The sequence below is a fragment of the Eleutherodactylus coqui genome, chromosome 4, assembly GCF_035609145.1.
Source record: "Eleutherodactylus coqui strain aEleCoq1 chromosome 4, aEleCoq1.hap1, whole genome shotgun sequence".
NCBI lineage: Eukaryota > Metazoa > Chordata > Amphibia > Anura > Eleutherodactylidae > Eleutherodactylus > Eleutherodactylus coqui.
In genome coordinates this window covers 73687011-73708887 of record NC_089840.1, presented here as the reverse complement: position 1 = coordinate 73708887, position 21877 = coordinate 73687011, and the positions used below count along the sequence as shown (strand labels likewise).

Sequence of the window (21877 nt, the reverse complement as noted above, 5' to 3'; positions counted from 1 at the left end):
GTCACGGAGCATATTTCTACAGGAAGCAGGCAGCTCTGTTCCCACAGTAGTGGCCTGGTTTGGTATTACAGGCAAAGTTCTCATTGAAGTTAATGGCTTAATACCAAGCCTGGCCACTGCAGTGAGAATAGAGCTGTCTATTTCCTACAGAAATGAGCTCAGCTTATGAGCTCAAAGACCCAAAGAAAGCTGTTCATCGGGGGCTCGTTGATCTACTATTGATGTCCTATCTTGTAAAGTGGCAATGACTAGTTTACAACAGGACATTTAGTATCAAAATAAAAATGCATAACTATTCTAAACACTAACCGCATAAAAATACCAAGTTCTTGGTGCTATTTTGATCAAAACATGTGGGCCCATCTGCCACACCCAGGTGACCATTGCTTTCGAAGGGGTTCCTGACTCTAGGCCCAAAAGAGAGGTGTCTGTTAGACTTAGGAACCCAGACGATAGTAATGGTTGCCTGAATGTGGTGGATTTGATCACAATATGCACCAAGCACCTTGCATTGTTATGCGGTTTTTATATACGGTTATGCATGTAAATTCAGATATTAAATGTGTATTTGCCACATGTTTTTGCTTGTACTGTGTTGTCATAGCCATGGTTTACATTTTATTTGTTGGAGGTGCTGACTTTGTTTTTTGTTGCTAGACCATGTTCAAGTGACCTCACTTTTAATAGGCTTAAGTTTTTAAGAAATAAAATGCACTTTCTTCATGTCTCTTATGGTTGTTATGAGACCTTTTATATCATCTGGGCAAACGAGCTGAGCTTGAGAAAGTTCCATGGGTTTCCTTCCACACATTAATAGCATATTCCTATAAGCTGACCTAGGGAATTAGAGAGCGAGTGTAACTATGTAAGTATACCAAATATACAGTAGATAGATATAGATATATCTATCTGTGTATATCTATCATATATATATATATATATATATATATATATATAATTCTAGTGCGCAGAGATGAATGCATGTAATGATGCTATTGAGAAAATCTTAACAATGAGACATGATCAAATGTAATGCAACTAAACTAAAGTACACAATGCAACCTTGTGGCAAGTACTGAAAGCTGCGATCAATGAAGGTACAATTGATGTATTTTTATTCCCTAAGGTAAAATGTTCCATTTATAAATCGTGTATAATTTGCCTGAGAGCTGAAATCAACGTCTCCTAACATCAAAAGTTGCCAAAAACTCTCAAAGAAATGACTGTTTACATGTACGAAAATTACTCACCACCACTTTGAAATTAATGTGACACTATCACCAAAAATCCCCTGAACACGTTTAGCCCCAAGTGTCAAACATCTCAGATCATGTTCAAGTGAAGAGTAACTAGCAAGTACCTGAACTTGGACATCCTTCGATTACAGAATCCTGCTGAGTTGCTGCAGATTGCAGGGCTATAAATGGAAATAAAAGGTAGATCAGCAGAGGATGTGGCAAAGACATCAACCCTGTAAGAACTTTTATACATCAGTGCTTTATTTGCCACAGGGCACTAAAACACATGGTACTCGGTGCCCGCCAACAGCAAGTCTCCCTTCCCACACGAGTTGGAGCGCACAAGTGCGCGACACTACACTATCCCCTGTCAGGTCTGTCTGAGAGAATTATCCAAGGTCGCGTTATGACTACCGAGCAGTCGAAAACCTTTCACAATAAAACAAGGAGATAAAGCAGGTAGAGTACGCTCGCTGGATGAGTATATATTTATACTACCTTGTCCTTGTTGCTGTCCTTGGGAATGTAGGACGCTCTGCCCCAGTTCACCGTTCAGCCATAGCTGCATTCTAATAAATGGCTCCCGGCCCTTCTGGGTCAGCTTGCTCCAAGGTTTCGGCCGGGACAGCATGTCGCTGACGCTGCCCTGAGACAAGCCCAGCACCTGAAATTACAAAGCGGATGTTTAATCTAAAAGGTATCGTCATGGCTTATTTATAATGGGAACACAGCAATATAGTATCTCCTACAATGCAATCATTCATTACGCTAAACACGTGATGATGATGTAAATCTCCAGCAATTCATTTTTTTTGTAAATATGTGCAATTTCATTCTAAATAAAGATGAGTTTCTTAGTGCAAACACTATTCAAGGTTATACGGGGGCAAGAATCATAGAAGGAGACTATCCTGGGAATAGCATCTCTAATGCAGAACATACTTGGCGATACGAGGAAACAGATGAATGGACTTAATCAGGGAGCCCTCACTAGAAGACTTTATGCTGATTTGGGGTAAACTCCATTTGTTAGAATGGTCTTTTCGCAATAAGCTGATCGCAAAATATCCCCCTGCTGGGATCCTGAGAGATCAACCATAATCTGTGGCAAAAGTGCAATAGTTCAACACTTTGCAATCGAATTTTGGATTCATGGTTTCCTAGGGGTTTTTTCCATTTCTGCCATTATACAATGGCGCCATCTGCTGGCTAGAGCCAATATTGCGGTATGGGACATGCTGGAGAGGCCCCCGACAACAGAGCGGCCAGTAACATACAGTAAGAATACCATGCCGGACGTCTTCCGACATCGGAGCTGTACAGCCTTCAATCAGAATGTTGGAAGACGTCAGACAGTGGATTGGAAATGGTTAAAGGGTTTTTTCTGGGACTCGCACTATCCTTAGGCTCAATCATCAATATCAGATTGATGGATGGCCAACTCCAGGAAACCGTTGCTTGAAGGAGCTGTGGCACCCGGATGAGAGCTGCAGCCTAATTCTTGGCCTGTGAAGTCACATGGTGACTGTCCAGTTCATAACCATTTAAGTACTGCAATACCAGGGACAGCCGATATACAATCTCACTATACATTGCTCACCTGAGTGCTGTGGACCATTCAAACAACTGAACGGCGGTGTACCGGAAGCTAGCACTCAACCGATCTGATATTACTGACCTATCGATATCGGAGTCCCAGAAAACCCCTTTAAGGATCCTTTTACATACAGTAATTAATTGTTGGAAAGCACAAATGAGTCATCTGCTTTCAAACAAAGTCCATCTACATGCGCAGATAATCGTTTAGGGCGCTTTCACACATTTCGGAAATGCTGCGGATTTGTTGCAGAATTTCCGCAGTGGATGCGTAGCAAAACCGCAGGTTAGATTTACAGAACAGTTACAGCAGAAAATCTGCAGAGTCTTTTCCGCTACATGTGAACAGGAATTACTTTAATCCCATTCCCTTTAATAGTACAGGTTTCTGCTGCGGTTTTATCGCAACCTTTCCGCTGCTGAAAATCTGCAGCGTTTCTGCAACGTGTGAACGCCTCCCTACATTTTTTCATTCCAGCTTGTATAATCCATCGTTGGTCTGTCGGTGGAATCTGGATAGGCCTGGAAATGTTTGCGAATGACTAGAATGATCGCCTTTTACACTGAATGATTGGCAAATGGAGAATGATAATTTTTCTTGCCTGACCGACGAACAATAAGCGCACAAATTATTGTTCACCGTTCAATCATCGGACATGTTTACACTGAACGATTATCGCTCATTTTCGCATGATTGAACAATTATTTGAATGATAATCCTTCCGTGTAAAAGGGCCCTAATTCCTGCCGTGCCATCAGATGGTAAATGAGGCATTACAGAGTGTCACTCAAATCAATAAGTGTCTGTATAATGTAGGAATGCACAGTTCCCCCAGAGCAGGAGATGCTGTTCGCAGCTGTTCCTCCTAATCTGCACAAAATGAGGCTCCTGAATAGGAAAATCCCTCAAATTATCGACTTAGTATCTGAAAAATGAGCTTACTAAAAGGGACGACCCCATTAAATAGCCTATACAACTTAGGGCTCTTTTACAAGGGCCGACAATCGGGCAGGAACACTCGTTAGGATGCTAGTTTGGCCAATCGATGGGTTGTGTAAAGCTTCACCCAATCAGCCAGTCAATAATTGCATCTTTTGAGCAGTCTAGAAACTCATCGTACTTGGCAGAACATCTCCCCGTGTGAATGGGAATGTGCTGCAGACAACCATTAAAGCAGCACTCTGCAGAGGGCAGCTTGTATTTGAGCAATCACTGGCACTTCATCGAAGAAGAAAAGCTCTGATCCCACTGGCCATTGGTTCATCATGTGACCGCCACATTGACCTCTATTGCAGGCCATTGGTCCATCATGTGACCGCCACATTAACCTCTAATGCTGTGCTGCCACTAAGTAGTATTAACACTGAAGTTTGGTGTAGTGGTGGTCAGGATTGGAGCTTTTCTTCTTCAATGAAGTGCTGGGTAAGTGGCCTCCTCGACCCCAAAATTAAAAAAAAATTCCTAGTGAATGGGGGGACGAATGAGCATGTGATTTTGGACCTATAACAATAGTTCCATGGTGTGCTTACAATACCAAATGATGCAATACACGTACTGCAATGCACTCACTGGAGATATCGGAGCATGGAGTAAGGGCTCATTCACATGGGGCATATTACGGACAGAATAAACCACATTGATTTGCATTAGGATATTTAAATGTACGTATTTTACGCACGTGAAAAAAAAAGACAAAATGCAGCATGTCCTATTTTGGGCTGAATTACAGACCAAAATCATCCATGAAAGTCTATGAGAGCATTGAAAAAAAAAAGTGAGTATGCATGATACATGATTCACTGAGATTTATGCATAATGCCAGGAGGCCATGTTAAAAAAAAAAAAAAAAAAAAAAAAAGTTATATCAATTGGTGTTTTATTTTTTTTTTTTTTTTTGCCCGTACGAAAACGCAGAGAATACGCATGCAAAAACTTAAGAAGGAACAAACATGGACAAAAACATGCAGTGAAAATGCTACGTATTTTACGAGCTGTATATGCCTAGCCTGCGTGAATGTGCTCTAAGATCTATATGCAGTTCCCATATCTGCCTGTAATATAGCGAGCTGCCCTACAGCCTTGCGTCTGGTATCGTATTTGGCATTCTTAAGCTGACCCCCACCCGAAAGTCATTTTTAAGACCACCAGAAGATGCAATTTTTAATACCGTACTAGAATGAATATTTCTTCTCTGCCAGCAGCTGATCTTCACTGTGACCTACAGGGGGCGCTACCATGCATGCATTCATAGACAATGTTATCTAGGAGTCTGTGTGTTTAATAAGACTATATTCACTAAAAGAAAGCATCTTTCAGCAATTTTCAGACTGCCTGTGTTTTCCAGTGCCAACCCTAACATTTATTTATCGTATCTGTGTCAAGTACACGTTTTGACAGTCCAGGAACAACATCTACCTTCTGCCAAAATGGGCTGTGAGCGGCTACATTGTATGATTTATTAGCGTGTGCCCAAATCAAGACAAATCAAGCAATGACTATATCAAGAACGGCTTATGAGCCAAGAGCTACGCCAAGATTTTCTTTGGAAAGCTCTGCAGGTAATAAATAGAACATTGTAATCATGAAGGTAAGTCAAAATAATGCCCATGGCGGATACCTTTTCACCGAATATCCTTTGGCAAATTCCGTTTTTTGCAAGCTTCTCTTTGACTTGACGAGTTAGCTCAATAGTGTCCACCTCCTGGTACATGTAAACCTCGTACTGCTCTGGAGTTAGCGGTGGGACCGATGGTTTGGCCGGCTTGGCTATGGAGACTACGGGAGAAGAAGGCAGTGGACTGTTTTGTGGCGTCTCACTACGACTGGCTCCAGTCATGCTAATTTCCGAGCTTTGAGAGTAAGGAGATTCAGCATTTGGCCACTCTTTCCAGTAGTCCGAAGACGACGAGGGTCCTTGGTTCCGTTCCGACCTATTCTGATTGATAAGTTTCTCCTTTGTGCAGTTGGTCTCCTCTGTTTTTGTGTCTTCGGCCAAGGTGGTGCTTCTCCGGTCATGTTGAACAGTGCTCCACCAATGGTCTTTCCAAACGTTACCTCGTCCTAACTCATTTTTTACATGTCTTAGTATGCTCGGCGTGGATTCCGACATGCCATGAAGTTCTAACACTGATGTCTCCTGTGGTTCTTTTTTTACACTAGAAAGGTTTTGCAAGGTAGAAATACCAGAGTCTAAGACAGACGTATGTTTCTTCAGGGACATGGTTAAAGGAGAGTAAGTGGACATAGAAGAAACAGCAGTGGTGGAAATAAGTTTTGGAGAGAGGATGGCAAGATCAGCTTGGGATAAAGATGCCGTCTTTAAGGCAGGTTCAAAAGCAGCCTGCTGGGCTTCCATCTCTCGCCGTGCTTGTTGTAGAATGGACCGAATAGTGTCGTCAGAATTACCACTGCTGGATGCTGAAGGGGGCTGAGCCGGCTCAACTGCAAAAGCAAAGTTCAAGTTAAAAAAGTGAGAACAACAATAAAGACCATCCATTAACTTATCACTTAAAACAAGTTACAAAGATTTGATTGTATGCATATGTAGAAGTTAAGGACAAGTTTACCTTAAAGTTAATTACAACTTTTTAACACCACGTCGGTTTTAAGTCCTTTTTTTCGGATGCAGAGCTCTAAATCGCCTGCATAGCCATAAAGGTTAAATGATACAAATCTGTTGGCCTGCAGCTGTCACTAGGGGGCGTACTAGAAAACTGCTTGAAGTTCCTAAACAGCCTCCTTGTTATCGAAGTGTAATCTATTCAAGCGATTTGAAGTTCTATATCAAAAAACATTGAGCTGTAACTTCTATAAAGATATATTGAAAACTAAATCGCCAAAGAATCGTGGAGGTATATAGATGAAAAAATGTAAATGGGTGTTCAAGGGCGGACGCCCAATTTATGCCACTTAACCCTACTTAAAGGGGTTGTCCCGCGCCGAAACGGTTTTTTTTTTATTCAATAGGCCCCCCGTTCGGCGCGAGACAAACCCGATGCATGTGTTAAAAAAAAAAAAAAACGGATAGTACTTACCCGAATCCTGGCGCTGCGGCGACTTCTTCCTTACCATGCTAAGATGGCCGCCGGGATCTTCACCCACGGTGGACCGCAGGTCTTCTCCCATGGTGCACCGTGGGCTCTGTGCGTTCCATTGCCGATTCCAGCCTCCTGATTGGCTGGAATCGGCACACGTGACGGGGCGGAGCTACGAGGACCAGCTCTCCGGCACGAGCGGCCCCATTCACCAGGGAGAAGACCGGACTGCGCAAGCGTGTCTAATCGGGCGATTAGACGCTGAAATTAGACGACACCATGGAGACGGGGACGCTAGCAACGGAGCAGGTAAGTGAATAATTTCTGTATGGCTCATAATTAATGCACAATGTACATTACAAAGTGCATTAATATGGCCATACAGAAGTGTATAACCCCACTTGCTTTCGCGGGACAACCCCTTTAATTGTGCAATAATTTTCTTTAAATAGAAAAATAACAATCATGAAAAGTTTACAGCCTTCTCACTCGTTATGGCCACTTCTGGTTAAGGGTAGCCATACACATTAGATGGCTGTCAGCCAAACAGCCAACGGTTATAGCTCCAGACACTTCTGGCATCAGCTTTTCAGGTAGGTGAAATCCAGCTGCCCCATCCTTATCTATCTTCATATAGCATAATTTAGACATTAAAGTGTTAAAAAAGAACCCACAAGCGGCCCATCACTCACCAGTTTTCAGCACCTGCAGCTCTCTTTTGGCTTGCTCTAGAATAGACTTAATGGCTTCGTCTGAGCCCGTCTCTGAGGTTCTGATCCGTGTAGTAATATTTCCTACAGTGACAATATTTTATTAGCAAAACACCACATTGAGATAATAAAATAGAACAATCCAGTTTCTTTTTTTAGGCATATCACTTTAAAGGGGTAGTGTGTGAATTTACTATAGATGACTATCCTCAAGGAGTGACGCCTTCTATCAGTCTCCTTATTGCAGTCTATTACAATTGCCTATTACAATGGGAGCGATGCCTTCTATCACACTTCTGGCTCCTCATTGCAGTCAGGGCCAGAAGTGTAATAAAAGGCATCACTCCCATTGATTTCAATGGGAGTGATGCCTTCTACTACACTTCTGGCTCTGACCACTGATGCGGACATCCGGCCTGCTGCACTGATCGGTGGGGAACCCAAGAGGCAAACTTCCACAGATCAACTATTAACGACCCGTCCTAAGGATAGGTCATCAAGAGTCAATGCCTGGAAAACCCCTTTAGCACAACCCACAAAGAAGGAAAAGAAAAAAATTAGGTCAGCAGGGTCCTGGTCACTTCCTGATCCAGAAACGCTGGTGAAAGGGCAGATTTTTATTGGCAGATGGTTGCCTTCATGTATTCAGATTATCAACCATCTCTGGTGATTTTCAGCTGGAGACTCTACGGTCTTGCTCACTTTCAGATATGTCTTTCTGAATTAGCACTTAATTCTTTGTCCTTGTGTAACATCACTCACCGCCGTCCGTCATGTGCAGTAAGGCAATACGTTATACAATTTAACCTGAATGCAAATCACACTGCCATAATTTTATAAGGGTACTGTCAATCAAGTCAAGTCGATTAGAGCCTAAGTGCTTTTTCTCTCTCCAAACTGAAGTTTGTTGGAAACAGGATATTGAACACATCAACAAATGCAGGATATTTGGCCAGACTGTAAAATAGGTTTGCCAAGTTTCGATCAAGTAAAAACTATTTTTAGCCACGACTGGTTTAAACTCTGCTGGAAATGCTAATGAGTTGTAATCTTATATCTTCCTGGCAAGGCCACGCCAAGGTGCTACACTAATCATGTGGTTTGTACAGACAGTTGACACGTATAGAAGTCAATGCATCCCGTAACTTCTAGCACGGATACAGCTGACTCACAGAAATAGAAGAGGTCCAACAGTAAGATCATTTTAAGTAGTTCAAACAATCTACTTCTCTGTGGTCACGCCAGCTCTTCGGTCTCGGCTAGTAAAGTTTTATTTTTGGCTAGCTAGTAGCTTAGCACTTTTAAAGACTCTTTGGTCAAGTGGGTGAAACACATCCAATCTGACTAAGGCCACTGCTAATGTTGGCCCTGTACATTAGACTTTATGTAGTGCTTTAATGGACCAATGGGCTTGTGGACCCCTTGTGGCATCACTTTAATGTCTGACCAGTCCGTCCCGTTATAGACTATTATAAATAATAACCTATTGCATATCCTTGCGACTGCCCATTCTGGGTATGGACAAAATGCAGTTGTTGAGTAGTTGAATCAATACCACAGGAGTTAGAAAACAGTGCAGGGTAGAGACTATGGTATATGCAGGTGTCTTTATTTAGACATCCAAGTCCATACAGTGACTATCCGTACAAGAAGATCCATAGGCTCACACTATAATGACATGGAAGCACAAGCACATACACCCAGGTAGCGCAGTCACTGCACCGCTCTCTCCTAGTGATCGTACTGAACAGCTCCAATACATGTACGCAGCTTCAGCCCTTTATATGCTGAGACCAAATGCATACATTTATAAGTCCTAGTGGACCCCTTTAGGGGTTGTCAAGAATACCGCCTTTCCTTTTTATATTACCGCTGTCCAAGACATCACCTGATCAGAGTGGGTATACCTCCATAAATCCCCACCAACCAGCTGTAATCCTTGTAGGAAGCTTCGATCAGCCATATAGATTTGCAAGGTCTCTCATTTCTTGCTCATATAGGAGGTCCTGAGTAGGGGACCTTTATGACATCCATATGCGTTAATAGGGCATATGGACAGCATTTGTTGTAGTAAGAGAACCCCTTTAGATTGAAACTGCGCTTTCCAAAAACTTTTGGCATATCATAAGGTCATGTCAAAAAAAGTTTTGATCGCTAGGGGTCCAGGTGCTGAGAACAACATTGATTGCTAATATGAAGCAGCTGAATCTCTTGCGGGAGGGCTGTGACTGATCGCTAGCCGACTATGGGCTCAATAGAAAGCTTATGGGCCCTTCTTCAGTTAATGAGCAATGACAGTGTTCCATCAAACATTTTAGCTGCTTGTTCTGACAAATCAGGGGGAGGGTTGGTGCGTGCGTGTGTGGGGGTCCTTAGCAGCTGGACCTCCAATGATCAAAATTTGACGTGTTTCTTTGTTAGGTCAATAGATTTTGAAAAGCACAGTAACACTTTAAGCGTATGCACCTTGAAATCAGGGGTGTAATATTGGTCCAATTAAATGTGTATTTATTATATGAAACATTAGCAAAAATAAATCCAAAGATTTAAGCACTCATCGAGGACTTCAAAATTAATGGCCTCTCCTCATGGCCCTTTTACACGCAACCATCACTAAAACGGACGCGTGACTGAACGAACTGGCGACATACAATTACGTGTACAGATGATGGCTTTTAATCCTCTGCATTTCCCTCCTTAAAGTAAGCTCAGTGGCTGCTGTTTGCTTAGGTGGACTTGTGTTTATGCGAGGGATTATCTGGCCACCAGGATTCCATTGTCTCCTCCCAGCAGAGTAAGCAGTGTACTTATTATGCATGTGAGGCAAACAAAAAAACAATCCTGCAGCCGCTCAAAAGACTGGCCGAATTCCATTCAAATGGAACGTCTTTTGAGCGGCCAAACAATGGTTTTTATGCCAGCTAAAAACCTGTGGCTAACGACAATTGAACGAATAGTGCATGACTGCCCAAGTTTACACATGACTATTATCGCTCACTTTTGGCTGCTTGAATGAATTTTGAGCGATTATCGTTGCGTGTAAAAGGGCCTTTAGGATATGCAATGTTTTCCAAACTCCAGTCCCCAAGACCCCCCCCCCTCCCCCAGCAGGTCATGATTTGAGGATATATTATAGTAAGAACACCTGAGGCAATGTCTGAGGTACTAATAATAATTCCATCACATGTGCAATATTGAGAAAATCCCGAAAACCTGACCTGTTGGGGTCTTGAGAAGACTGAAGTTTGGGAATCACTGGGAGAGGCCATCAAAGTTGGATCCAGCTTACAACACCCCGCCAAACTGTTTTTTTGAAGGAGCCACTGTACACTTTTAGGGAGTTTATACACTTTAGGGAGTTTCACTTTTATACGGAGCTAAAGTATGCCAATCTGAAAGTGGATGTAGTAGCGGTTGTATTACCTCTCACTACAGCTTCATTTTATGCAGGTCCATGGGCACCACCACTAAAAGACGTACGCAGCTGAGCCTGGGGGAGCCACGGCCCCTCAAACAGCTAATCGACATGGGTACCGAGAGTTGACCCTCCACTGAACTAATATTGATGACCTACTCAAAGGATTGATTAGCAATTTTGAAGTTCCGGATATCTCTTTAAGGGCTGTTTTTGTAATTGGCCTTTTCCATAAAAATCCGGCTAATTCTAAATGATCTATAGACTCGTTTTCTGTTTTTACCATTAATAAATGGGCGCATTATCAGTGCAGGTTGAGGATATAACATTTACACAAGCAGTTTAGCTGCGAGAAGAATGCTGACAAATACATATTTAAATTACAGCTCATTGTTGCTTCCACATATTTCTTAATGTTACTGTACTGTCAGCACATTAACGGAATGTAAGAAGCGACTTGCTGCATAGGGCAGCGCCGTGACGAGCAGCCAGGAAAATTAATTCTGTACTTTGCAGGGTCTTTGAACTGAATTCGTCTGAGATAATGCTGAGATTGTGGGGAATGTCTTTCACTATGTGAATAACAGCGGTTCTATAGGTAGGTGATATACGGTATAGTGCAGAATACACCTGTGGTATTTATTTTATCATTACTGTTTAGATGCTTCTATTTGTGAAGCACCAACATCATCCCCAACAACGGTTCCATAGAAAATAATCTTGGGTTTATAAAGGAAAGCTTGGCTTTCCAGGGAGTCAGGATGAGCGAGTATACTCGCTAAGGCACTACTCGCTCGAGTAATATGCCTTAGACGAGTATCTCTCTGCTCGTCCTTAAAGATTCGGGTGCCGCCGCGGGGCGGGGAGCTGTGGGGGAGCTGCAGGGGAGAGCGGGGAGGAACGGAGGGGAGATCTCCCTCTCCCTCTCTCCCGCCCGCTCTCCCCTGCTCCCCGCCGCGACTCACCTGTCAGCCGCGGCGGTCCCCGAATCTTTATGGACGAGCAGGGAGATACTCGTCTAAGGCACATTACTCAGATGACTAGTGCCTTAGCGAGTATACTCGCTCATCCTTACCAGGGAGTCAATGTAAATTCCGTAGCGGGGGTCATTCTCCCAACCCCCATGGGCCATTCACAATGCGGTTGTCACTTTATGTGGCACCGGGGGCCTGGAGTAAGTGAAGCCTCTGCACCCACTACTGTAGGCCGCTGATGATACATATGATTAAGCTAAATAGTGGCCCATAAAGAGGACATTGCTGTTATAAAAGATGTCTCTTTAAAAGGACTGAATACTTTTGTAAATAATTGTTTAGATTTTTCTAGTTTTATTTTGTCATTTACCAACTCTCATATTTAACTCCTTAAAAACCAGAGTGTTTTGGTCGTAAAAGGACCAGACACATTTCCCACAATATTACACATGTGGTTGCTTTATGGCCCTATTTTTTTTTACTTGGGCTGCCAAAATTATTTTTGCTGCATTTTTGACACATAAGGCCATTTAAAAATGTTTTTATAAGGATTCCCCCCCCCCTTTTTATTATAATTTTTTATTTCCTTATAGTTCTTTATTTTTAAAATTAGTATATTTACCATAAAATTAAGTACAAGAATAGGTTCCCCATTTTCTTTTGGGCATTTTGATATAGAACTTGTATAGTCTTGGATATGGTGACGGTTTAGGTTGGCGTGGCTATTTCTTTTCTTAATATATTTTTATTTTATTCTGTAATTTTTTTACAATTATTTTTGTATTTATTTTTTTTTATCCACACCTCCCGTGACGTCATACTGTACCTGTGGGGGACATTCACACCGTCAATTTTTTTATTTTATTTTATACTTTTCCACTATAGTAACAATAGCCACTGGCAGAGTTGCACATGGCAGAGGTCTGCTAAGACCAGGCAGCTCTGCCATGCCAGGGGGCACCAATAGTGGAAACAGCGTATCTGCTTCCTCTATTTTCTACATAGAGCTCACTGAGTACTATGTAGCCTGCAAAAGAGGAGGCAGAAGAAATTAAAAAACTGCTTCAGTCTTCTCCTCTGGGTCCTCGGATGACCTGCGACCTGCTAGATCATAGGAGCAGTAGCTTTAATCCTGTGCCATATATTTACTATCGGACGGGATTAAAGCCGAGGACCAAGCGCCGTATATTTATGGCGTTTATCAGGATTAAAAAGAAAAGTAAATAAAGTTTCAGCACATAAAAAAAATGTCAAAATGCTTTTGTGCCCGTTTGTTACAAATACAATTCTACTAGGTAATTGGGGCCTGTAAAATGTATATATGCACCCCTCAATCATTGCAGATTACTAGCAGTAAATTAAGGTGACCGTACATATTACACAGAAGTTGGTTAATGGCTGAACAATCATTGAATGAATGTCTGTCTGGAGAACAGTTGTCCCACCCTACACATTAGTGAACCCAGTTTTGGGCAGGACCGGCCAACTGCTGTCTGCGTACCTGGGGCTTCTCAACTTTCTCCTGACAGATGATGTTGGGAAAAATAGGATCGGACACATTCAATTTTTAACTTTATATCTTCCCCGGAGATAGGCCACCACCTGAGCCGTCTGACTGCAACTTTCTCCACTCTTTCCATGTAACACACATGAATCTGGTCAAAGCATAATTTAGTGTTTTTGGGTGAGCCAGAAGAAGAAGCAGTCCGCTAAACTAATATTGTGGTCCAAAGTGTATGGGCAACTGTAGATAAAAAGTTAGTTGATGTTAAACCACCAGTGCAACCAATGTTCGACTGGTGTACAATCACTCTACCGTACTAATTAAAAGATATAAACTTACACAATAGTGAAATGTCATCTGAATCTGCTGAGTTTAGCGGGGCAGGCCGACTGTCATATGGGGGCCTCCCGACCTTCCCAAAGAGATGATGGGAGGAGGATCCTGGAGATAAGCTGCTGCCAGAGCTGTCTAGCTACAGCTTTCTTCAGTCTCCCCATAGAAAACACATGAATGACAAAACAAGCGTATTTGGGAAGTCAGGAGAAGTAGGTGCTATTGATGGTATATGGGCACCTTTGGATAGAAGTTGGTTGATTGCTGAACACTCAGTAGAACAGATGTTGGACTGGTGAAGGAGTGTCCCTCTAAACAATCGTTTTGACGTATACATCAGACTCCATACTGGATATTCTAGTCATTCTATGACATCGGGCTGCAGGATGAACCATCGTTCACACAAAAGATCTTTCATGAACAACTGTTCCGGTGTCACATGCAAATTTGAAAAATGGCTGACTTCTTTCCTGATGATGACTGCATGTCATCGATTGGCTAAAGAGATTAAGGAACATTGATAAAGCCTCTTTTGACAGTTTTCGGTGTAAAAAAGACACAAAGCTTTGCACCAGTGAAGATTTGTGCCAAAAATTCAGATTTTTAGGCTTTTTGCGCCACCCCTGCCACTTGAGGCTTGGCTTGTTGAGAGGCGGCAGGACCATCTTGGACTGACAAAGTTACCTATAATTTCTGACAGAAGTTGGTGCAAATTATGCCAGAAATGAATGCCAGGTTGGACCTGTGAAGGCGTACAGAGGTGCGAAGATGCGCCTAATACATGAAGAGCCATGAGCCTATCTATGTATTAGGTGCATTGTGCGCTGGTGGAAAGATTATAATAAGACTGGTCTTTGAGATGCCGGTCATAATACAATTTCCCCTTCTTTGTTCTTCGCCTGCTGAAAGATTGTTTTGGTTGAAATGTCACCAACTTGACTGTAATGTGCACAGATACCTCTAATTCCCCAACTCATGTGACAATAAGAAAGCTGTCAATTTTGCTTCCAGCCAAATGATGCCCAGCGACTACAGTAGGTTCAATTATTCCCTTTACATGCCGGGATGGTTTTCTAGTAAGGGAACATTGGGGTACATTTATAAACAATTTTACGCCACTTTCTTGTATTTAAAAAAGTTGACAATTTTTGCACAAGCAGAGATTTGTGCAAAATTTTGCGATTTCTACTCTTTTTTTTTTTTGCATCGGCCCTGCATCTTTTCCAGGGCTTGTCGGCTGACAGATGTATAATGTACACCAAAAACTGGCGTAAATCATACCGGAAAGATACGCCAGGTCGAATGTGGCATACATTTCTGAGATGATGTTGGGATGTGAGCCTCGTTATGTATTAAGTGCATCGTGCACCGATGGAAATTATACCAAGACCGGCCGGCGTTCGTAAATCTCCTGATAAAACTACCATCCATAAATCCCTATTTAACCATTTACATACTATGTGATGAGATTAGAATTTTTTTCTGCAGGTGAGATAACAATTGAACGCGATCATTAAGGCGGCAGAGCTATATCTCCCATGTCTTTATCTCCTTCCCCCTGCAGCTAATGTTCTGACCTAGAAACAGGTTGGCTTCCAGAAGTGTCCTGACGTCTAATACTCCAGTGTGAGCGCCCGTGTTTTATACTTACTACAGCTGTTTTTCTATCAGATTCCAGGCCAGAAATGCCACAGTTTGACTACACAGAGCAGAGTGAAAGCAGAACGGCTGGCTACAAACACAGAGACACCTGCTTGTCACGTACCTTCAGACCCATTTCTTCTTTTCGGTACTTCCTGAAATAGTCTGTTCAGGTTCTGGCCTGGATTCTCTGTTGAAAAACAAGTTTGGTAAGAACAAAACAATCGGGGGTGGGGGTGGGGGGGATGTCGACTTTGTAATGTCATGGGCTAAATTACATGGAAAGATGGAAAATCTAATGTCGGTGAATGCATAGATGGTTGGTTGATTAATTACCCACGAGAGCCCTCACGTGCCCCTACTTTTTGAGCATGTTATTCCTCTCAGCCACAATTAATATTCCAAAGTTGAATGCAAAAATCTCAATATGACCTGCATGATATAGAGATGCGCAGAGCAGAGTTTGTCACTGGGCACATTTCATTATATCTTCACTCATTGGGTTTCCACCAGCAAACTTGCTGATTTTCATTGTGCACACTGTTCCAAAACCAATCCAGCTCTGCTACATCTGGAGAAATCCAGTAGCCAGGTAATCCGGATGCCAAAACTCAGCGGAGAACCTATTTTACAAGCATTTTGTATACATGTCGCTGACATCTGAAAATATGTTACTGCCTTCTGGATTAGACTAACCAGCTCCTGTAATTCTGCGCAATTTATTTACGCGGGCCAAAGAAATGTCATCGACTTCCATCAGAAAGCATTTGTATATTACTAAGAACCTCAAGTCTGAACTTTTAAAGAGTTACTAAGCCTAAATACAACTTTTTATAAAGCCTGCTAAAAGTGAATATACACTGCTAGCTTCACAACAACTGGTAAAATAATGCGTCCCGACCCGTGGAGGTGGTCATCTTGTAAGAACGTTATCAGCTACAGCCGATCGCAATCTTTGGGGGTCATCACATGCTGCAATATCCTGCCGAGTACCAGATATTGCTAGTTTAATCCTACTTCTACGCACAGACGTGCTACAATATCTGGCGGGATATAGGGTGAGCGACCTGATATAATGGCACATGTGGTCCTAAAACACCTTCCATACACAAGAGAATCTTCCTATTAAAATTCATGTGATCCTAATCGTAGCTAAATGTAGGAGATAATCACAGATAAGCGGTATTGGTCGCACGCTACGCCGTGCCGCTGACTTAAGCTAGCTGTACTGAGAACAAAAGCGGGGGTAAAAAATGTCCGAAGTTACAGTGGAAAATAGAAAATGGCTTTGATGGTTATTACTACCTATTATAGATAAGGAAGATCATATTTTGGGGTTAATCCTTTAAGGATGGAAAACAGGGGTTCATTAAAGAGGATCTAGCGCCCCTGCTGGCATGTCAATACCTGCATTCACCATTACAGCCAGCGGTCAATTTACTCAGAGGAATAACAGAGGAACAAGCACAGTGCAGAGTTATGAGAGAACATGATTCAGATTTCTGCTTCATGGGTGATACCAGTATTTACTAAAGCAGAAAGAGAAGAGTGCGCAAATCCACTTTAACCCCTTAAGGACCAAGCACGGTCAATATACAGTGCTTGGTCCTGGGCTTTAATCCTGGCCAATGGCAGATGTACAGCCTCGGGTCTTCAGCTGTCAGACACAGCAGAGGACCTAGAGGAGAAGGGGTTTTTAACGGCTTCACCAGCTGTTCTATGGAGTTTAGATAAGGGACGCAACTGATTTGCAGACAGCAGATTTCCGCTGTCAAACACTAGGAGCATCATGGGGGCTGCAGTGCTGTATCACAGGTGCCTAGGACAGGTAAATACGCTTTGTTTTAACAGATTTTGACTTAACTGACTTAATATTTAAAATGTGAATATGTAACCAGGTAAAGGTAGCTGACTCTTAGGGGTGACATCACATTGTTACGTTTTCTAGGCAGACTGTTTTTTGTGGGGTGGTTTGCCATGGTCTTCCCCAAAATGGCTTGTTAAGTTTTTGATTACGCTCTAGAAAAAATGTCTTACTACAAAAAGTTTAGTCTACAACGCAGGATTATTGATTTCTTCCTTCTGGAACGATGTTTCAACTTTTCTCTTTTATGGTTTATAAAAAAAGGTATACTATCACAAATGTAACTGAAAAATGTATTTCAGTTACATCACATGTAGCGGAGAAGTTGCGGATCTTCCACAGAAGAAAATCCCCACCAATATCCACATCAAAAACCATGTCAAAAACTGCACCAATGGCACAGATTGTTATGCTTTTTTTTTGTTGCAGTTTTGCTGTGAATGCTCCACCATGGATAATCCGCTCCATTTTCCTCTGTATGAAAGTACCCTTAGGGCATGTTCACATGGTGGGATTGCCTCACAGGATTCCAGGAAGCTGAATTGTGGGATGTTATTTGATGTTGATGGTGATTTTTTTTTTTTTTACATGAGGTGCTTAAATGGGGCATTCCAGGACTAAACTAATCTCGGGATGGATTATCAATCGTTGATTGGCAGGGGTCTACCACTCAGGATCCCAGCAATCAGCTACCGGATTCCGCCTCTAAAAACAATGTAAAAATCTGTGGCTGCCATGTTTTTTGGAGCGAATCTGCATGCAGATTTTGCCCCATCAATAGGGAAAATGCACCTGTGGCATTACGACGTGGAAATCCAACTTTCTGCAAGCAGATTTTGCCCATTGACAGGGCTAAATCCATGTGCGGATACATGTCAAAAACTGCAGCAGAGAACCACGGATTTCGACAATTTTTTTTTAGAGGTGGAATTCAAGCTGAAGATTCTGTGGTGAATTCTGCCATCTGAATGTACCCTTAAAGTCTAAATCCACTCAAGATTCAAGTCTAGCTGAAATAAACCTTTGTATCCCACTTACATCCATAGAATACTCATGAAGCTAAGATACGGGGAATTAGTTGACCGAGTCCTGAAACAAAGAGATGTAAGTCAGTGATAAAAATAAAAAATCTTGTTATTTGTATAGTGCCAACTTATTCCGCAGTGCTTTCCAGCGATTTTTTTACCAACCTCGGGAGGATGGAAGGCTGAGTCAACCTTGAGCCGGCTACCTCAACCACAGGGGGATTGAACCTGCAACCTTCAGGTCGTGAGCGAGAGTTTAGGACTGCATTTCTGCTGCTTTAACACTCTGCGCCTAAATGTATTTTCCGGATTCAAGGGTCTTCCTGGGACTAAACTAATGATGACCGATCCTTGCCAGGGGTCCGCCACTTGGGATCCCTGCTGATCAGCTGATTGAAGAGACACTGGTGCTCCAGTTAAGGATGCAGCCACTTCAGTTCATACAGGCACAGTGCCGTAAATTGTACAGTGGCTGTACCTGGTATAGCAGCTCAATCCCATTCACCTGAATGGGACCGAGCTGCTCTCAGGCCATGTCACCGATGTACATGATGTCACATGCCTGAGAAAAATACATGAACACCGCAGCCTCTACACTGCTGATCGCAGGGACCCTGAGAGGCAGACCCTTGCCAATTAACTATTGATAATCTATCCTGAGAATAGGTCATCAATAGTTTAGTCCTTGAAAGCCCCTTTAAAGACTGACTCCATGTTAAAAAAAAAAATCCCCAGCCACCATCAGCAATGTCACATCAAATAACATCTCACATTTCAGCTTTCTGGAAACCTGTGAAGTGGAAAGCGGGATATTAGTGCTGAATGTGTGGAATACACCTTAAAAGAACACATCACATCTTAATGAGTAATGTGCGCACACATATGCGGGTGTGTCAACTCAGAAGCTCATTCGATCAGGGTTTTTATACAGCCATCTTGGAAAATGCTCAGCCAATCAGTAGACAGATTGACTACAATTACCATATTATTTCATTGGGGACCAATGACTAACAAAGTACTCCAAAACTGGATATGAAGAACAAGTCTCTTCTTCTAAGTTATTTACCGGCCCCATTACTACCAATAAAACAGAAAACAAGAATTTCTGAAGAATCATGGGCTACCGAATACAACATTAATATTAGTCTTTAACTACATGGTATTCTGGATTCTTTAAAGGTTAGTCTGGCTCCTGGATTTGTCTGCCTGGCTTCTACGTCTTACGAGGCTTTGGCGAACGACACATCACAATATGTATGTGTGACATGGCTCTGCACCTATTACACGGTCTAAAATGAGATATTAGTTGCCTGTGTCAGGGTATGAAGATGATGGCTGTAAAATGAAGTATTCTGAAAGCGTGAGGTGTAGGAAATGATTAGGAAGACTATAGAGACTTTAAGAACATTGCACCCACCTCTTTGCCTGCCTTGTATGCTCCGTAGTGCGAGGATGTTCTGCTCGTCGGAGAGGAACTGCTTCATCTTGTGGAAAGGCTCCTTGCCTCGTACAGTTAGTTTATTCCATGGTTTGGGCCTGGCCAGTATCTCGCTCACAGACCCCTGTGATAGTCCTAGTACATAATGTCCAAAGATACGTTGCCCAATATTGTGCTTGATCAACTGCTCTTTCACTTGACGTGCAATTTCTGCAGTGTCTATTTCTTCGCCTTCGGAGACGCTCCCAGCGCTCTCTGACTGGCTTGGTGAAGGAGCCATGCCGTTTACATCCGGACTTGGCTGTTGTAATGGACTTTGGGAAGATATGGAGTTTGTGCTGAAGTGACCTGTTGAAAAAAGCATGCTTGTGCTTCCTGCTTCCTGCATTGCCTTGGAGTAGAAGGACTGCATAAGCTGTCGCTGGAGAAGTGAATTTAGTGCAAATTTTCCCGTGGAGGCCAAGGGTAAAGAAGGGCTTGCAATGGATGAGCTGAAAAAGTCTTGGTTTAAACCCGTTGGTGAGAACTGGTGTGTACCATTAGTATTGGAAACCTGCTCCCCTGCGTTGCGGAGCAACTGAGAGGGAGGGGAGGCCGGCAATGTTGCAGGACGCTGAGTTTCATGCTGGTCTTTCCCTTTTCTCCTGGCTGACCCTACAAGAAAGGTCAAACATAATGCATTATGGGGGGATTAAAAAGGGAAAAACCAAGATAAAAACGCAAAGTTTGCCCCACAAAGTGAAAAAGTGCATTTTTTTTTTAAATTGAAAAAAAAAGGGCCAATTAGGTTTTTAAATTGAATTTTCAGTAAGCCAAACGTGGCCCCCAAAACAAACAACATGCATTTCATGTTTGTACCTTTCTTGTACAGTTTGTTGCAGCCTGGAGAACACCTATGACAAATGATTGCACTTCACTTCTTAAACACAAATCACTGCATCGCATATACAAAAAGGTTATGTCATGATATGCAATCCTGGAGGGTCTTCTAGCATACATAATGCACGGCAATGTGTGGCCCCACAGCAAACATTTACACTTGAGAGCAGCTGAGTAAAAAAATACCAACATCGATTATTACGGTCAGAACATGGATTTTATATACGAGACTCTACAAATCCTTTAAGGCAAAGATCACCACCGAACCGTACGGCACAATCTCTAAAGACGTTGCGTGTCTATCAGAACGGAACCAAATAATCATGGGGGTAGAACCTACCCAACGTCTTTAATTACCACTATTAATCAGACCAATGAGAAGCATTATCACTGTATAGTCAACGCTCTTTCTTTATCGGCCCACCTTTCCTCCTAGGGCAGAGGAGGGGAGAAAACAAGCTTGTAACGTTGTACTAGAACGGCTTACATAACTCCTATTTTCTAAAGGTAATTAGTCTTTTTATTCCTTTTTTTTTTTTACACAATGCCATGGAGGTCCTCAAGATGTATTCTATTCTGCGGCTCGCACTCCTTACAAGTCAAACAATACTTGCGGATTCTGTTGTTCATTAATCTTGCTGTCAGGTGTCTCTAACGCAGCTTTCCACGCCGCACATTCATTTTTGTCAGTTACCGAAGTCAGCAAAACAAACTTACCGCTCAGGTCGCTGTTGGAAATACGCAGTGTGGCGTTCTCGGACTGCAGCGAGCGGTTTTTCTCCAGTAACAGAACCTCCAATGGTTTCGATGCATCCTGAATAAAGGGTTATTTGGAGATTTCACTGATTAACACCACAAAAAATGTAACTCATTACTATACAACAGTTTCTTTGATCTATGTGTGCGCATGCTAAAATGCAATATCCAGCATAACATTGTTATATACTACTAAGGCTCTGTTCACACTCCTTTTAGTCATCCCTTTATGAAATAGCACAGGGCTGTTAAAAATAATGGAACCCAGAACAACTACATTGAAGTCAATGTATCCATTACAGAACAGAGTTTTATTTGTACGCTTTTGCAAAAAGGTCTCCGAATAATAAGAAACAAAGAAAAACGTACACAACATAAGGGACCGCAAACATCTGAATGTCAAAAAATAAATAAAAATACAAAAACAACAACAAAACTTTTCACTATGTATCTCAAGAAGTAGTCACAT

General features: G+C 42.3%; 1 protein-coding gene across 4 annotated transcripts in view; it reads right to left on the bottom strand.

Annotated features, from left to right (window-relative positions):
* Nucleotides 1-21877, bottom strand: part of CUX1 (cut like homeobox 1) — a 378084-nt gene that overhangs the window by 128348 nt on the left and 227859 nt on the right. For 2 of the 4 annotated variants that reach the window (XM_066599646.1, XM_066599648.1), the window contains 7 exons: nucleotides 21370-21466; nucleotides 19753-20427; nucleotides 15571-15636; nucleotides 7562-7663; nucleotides 5453-6276; nucleotides 1737-1902; nucleotides 1361-1417 (listed from right to left, as the gene is read on the bottom strand). In XM_066599646.1, the coding sequence (XP_066455743.1) occupies nucleotides 1361-1417; nucleotides 1737-1902; nucleotides 5453-6276; nucleotides 7562-7663; nucleotides 15571-15636; nucleotides 19753-20427; nucleotides 21370-21466 (1987 nt within the window). The remainder of the gene's footprint in view (nucleotides 1-1360; nucleotides 1418-1736; nucleotides 1903-5452; nucleotides 6277-7561; nucleotides 7664-15570; nucleotides 15637-19752; nucleotides 20428-21369; nucleotides 21467-21877) is intronic. The other 2 variants (XM_066599647.1, XM_066599650.1) reach the window with 2 other exon arrangements.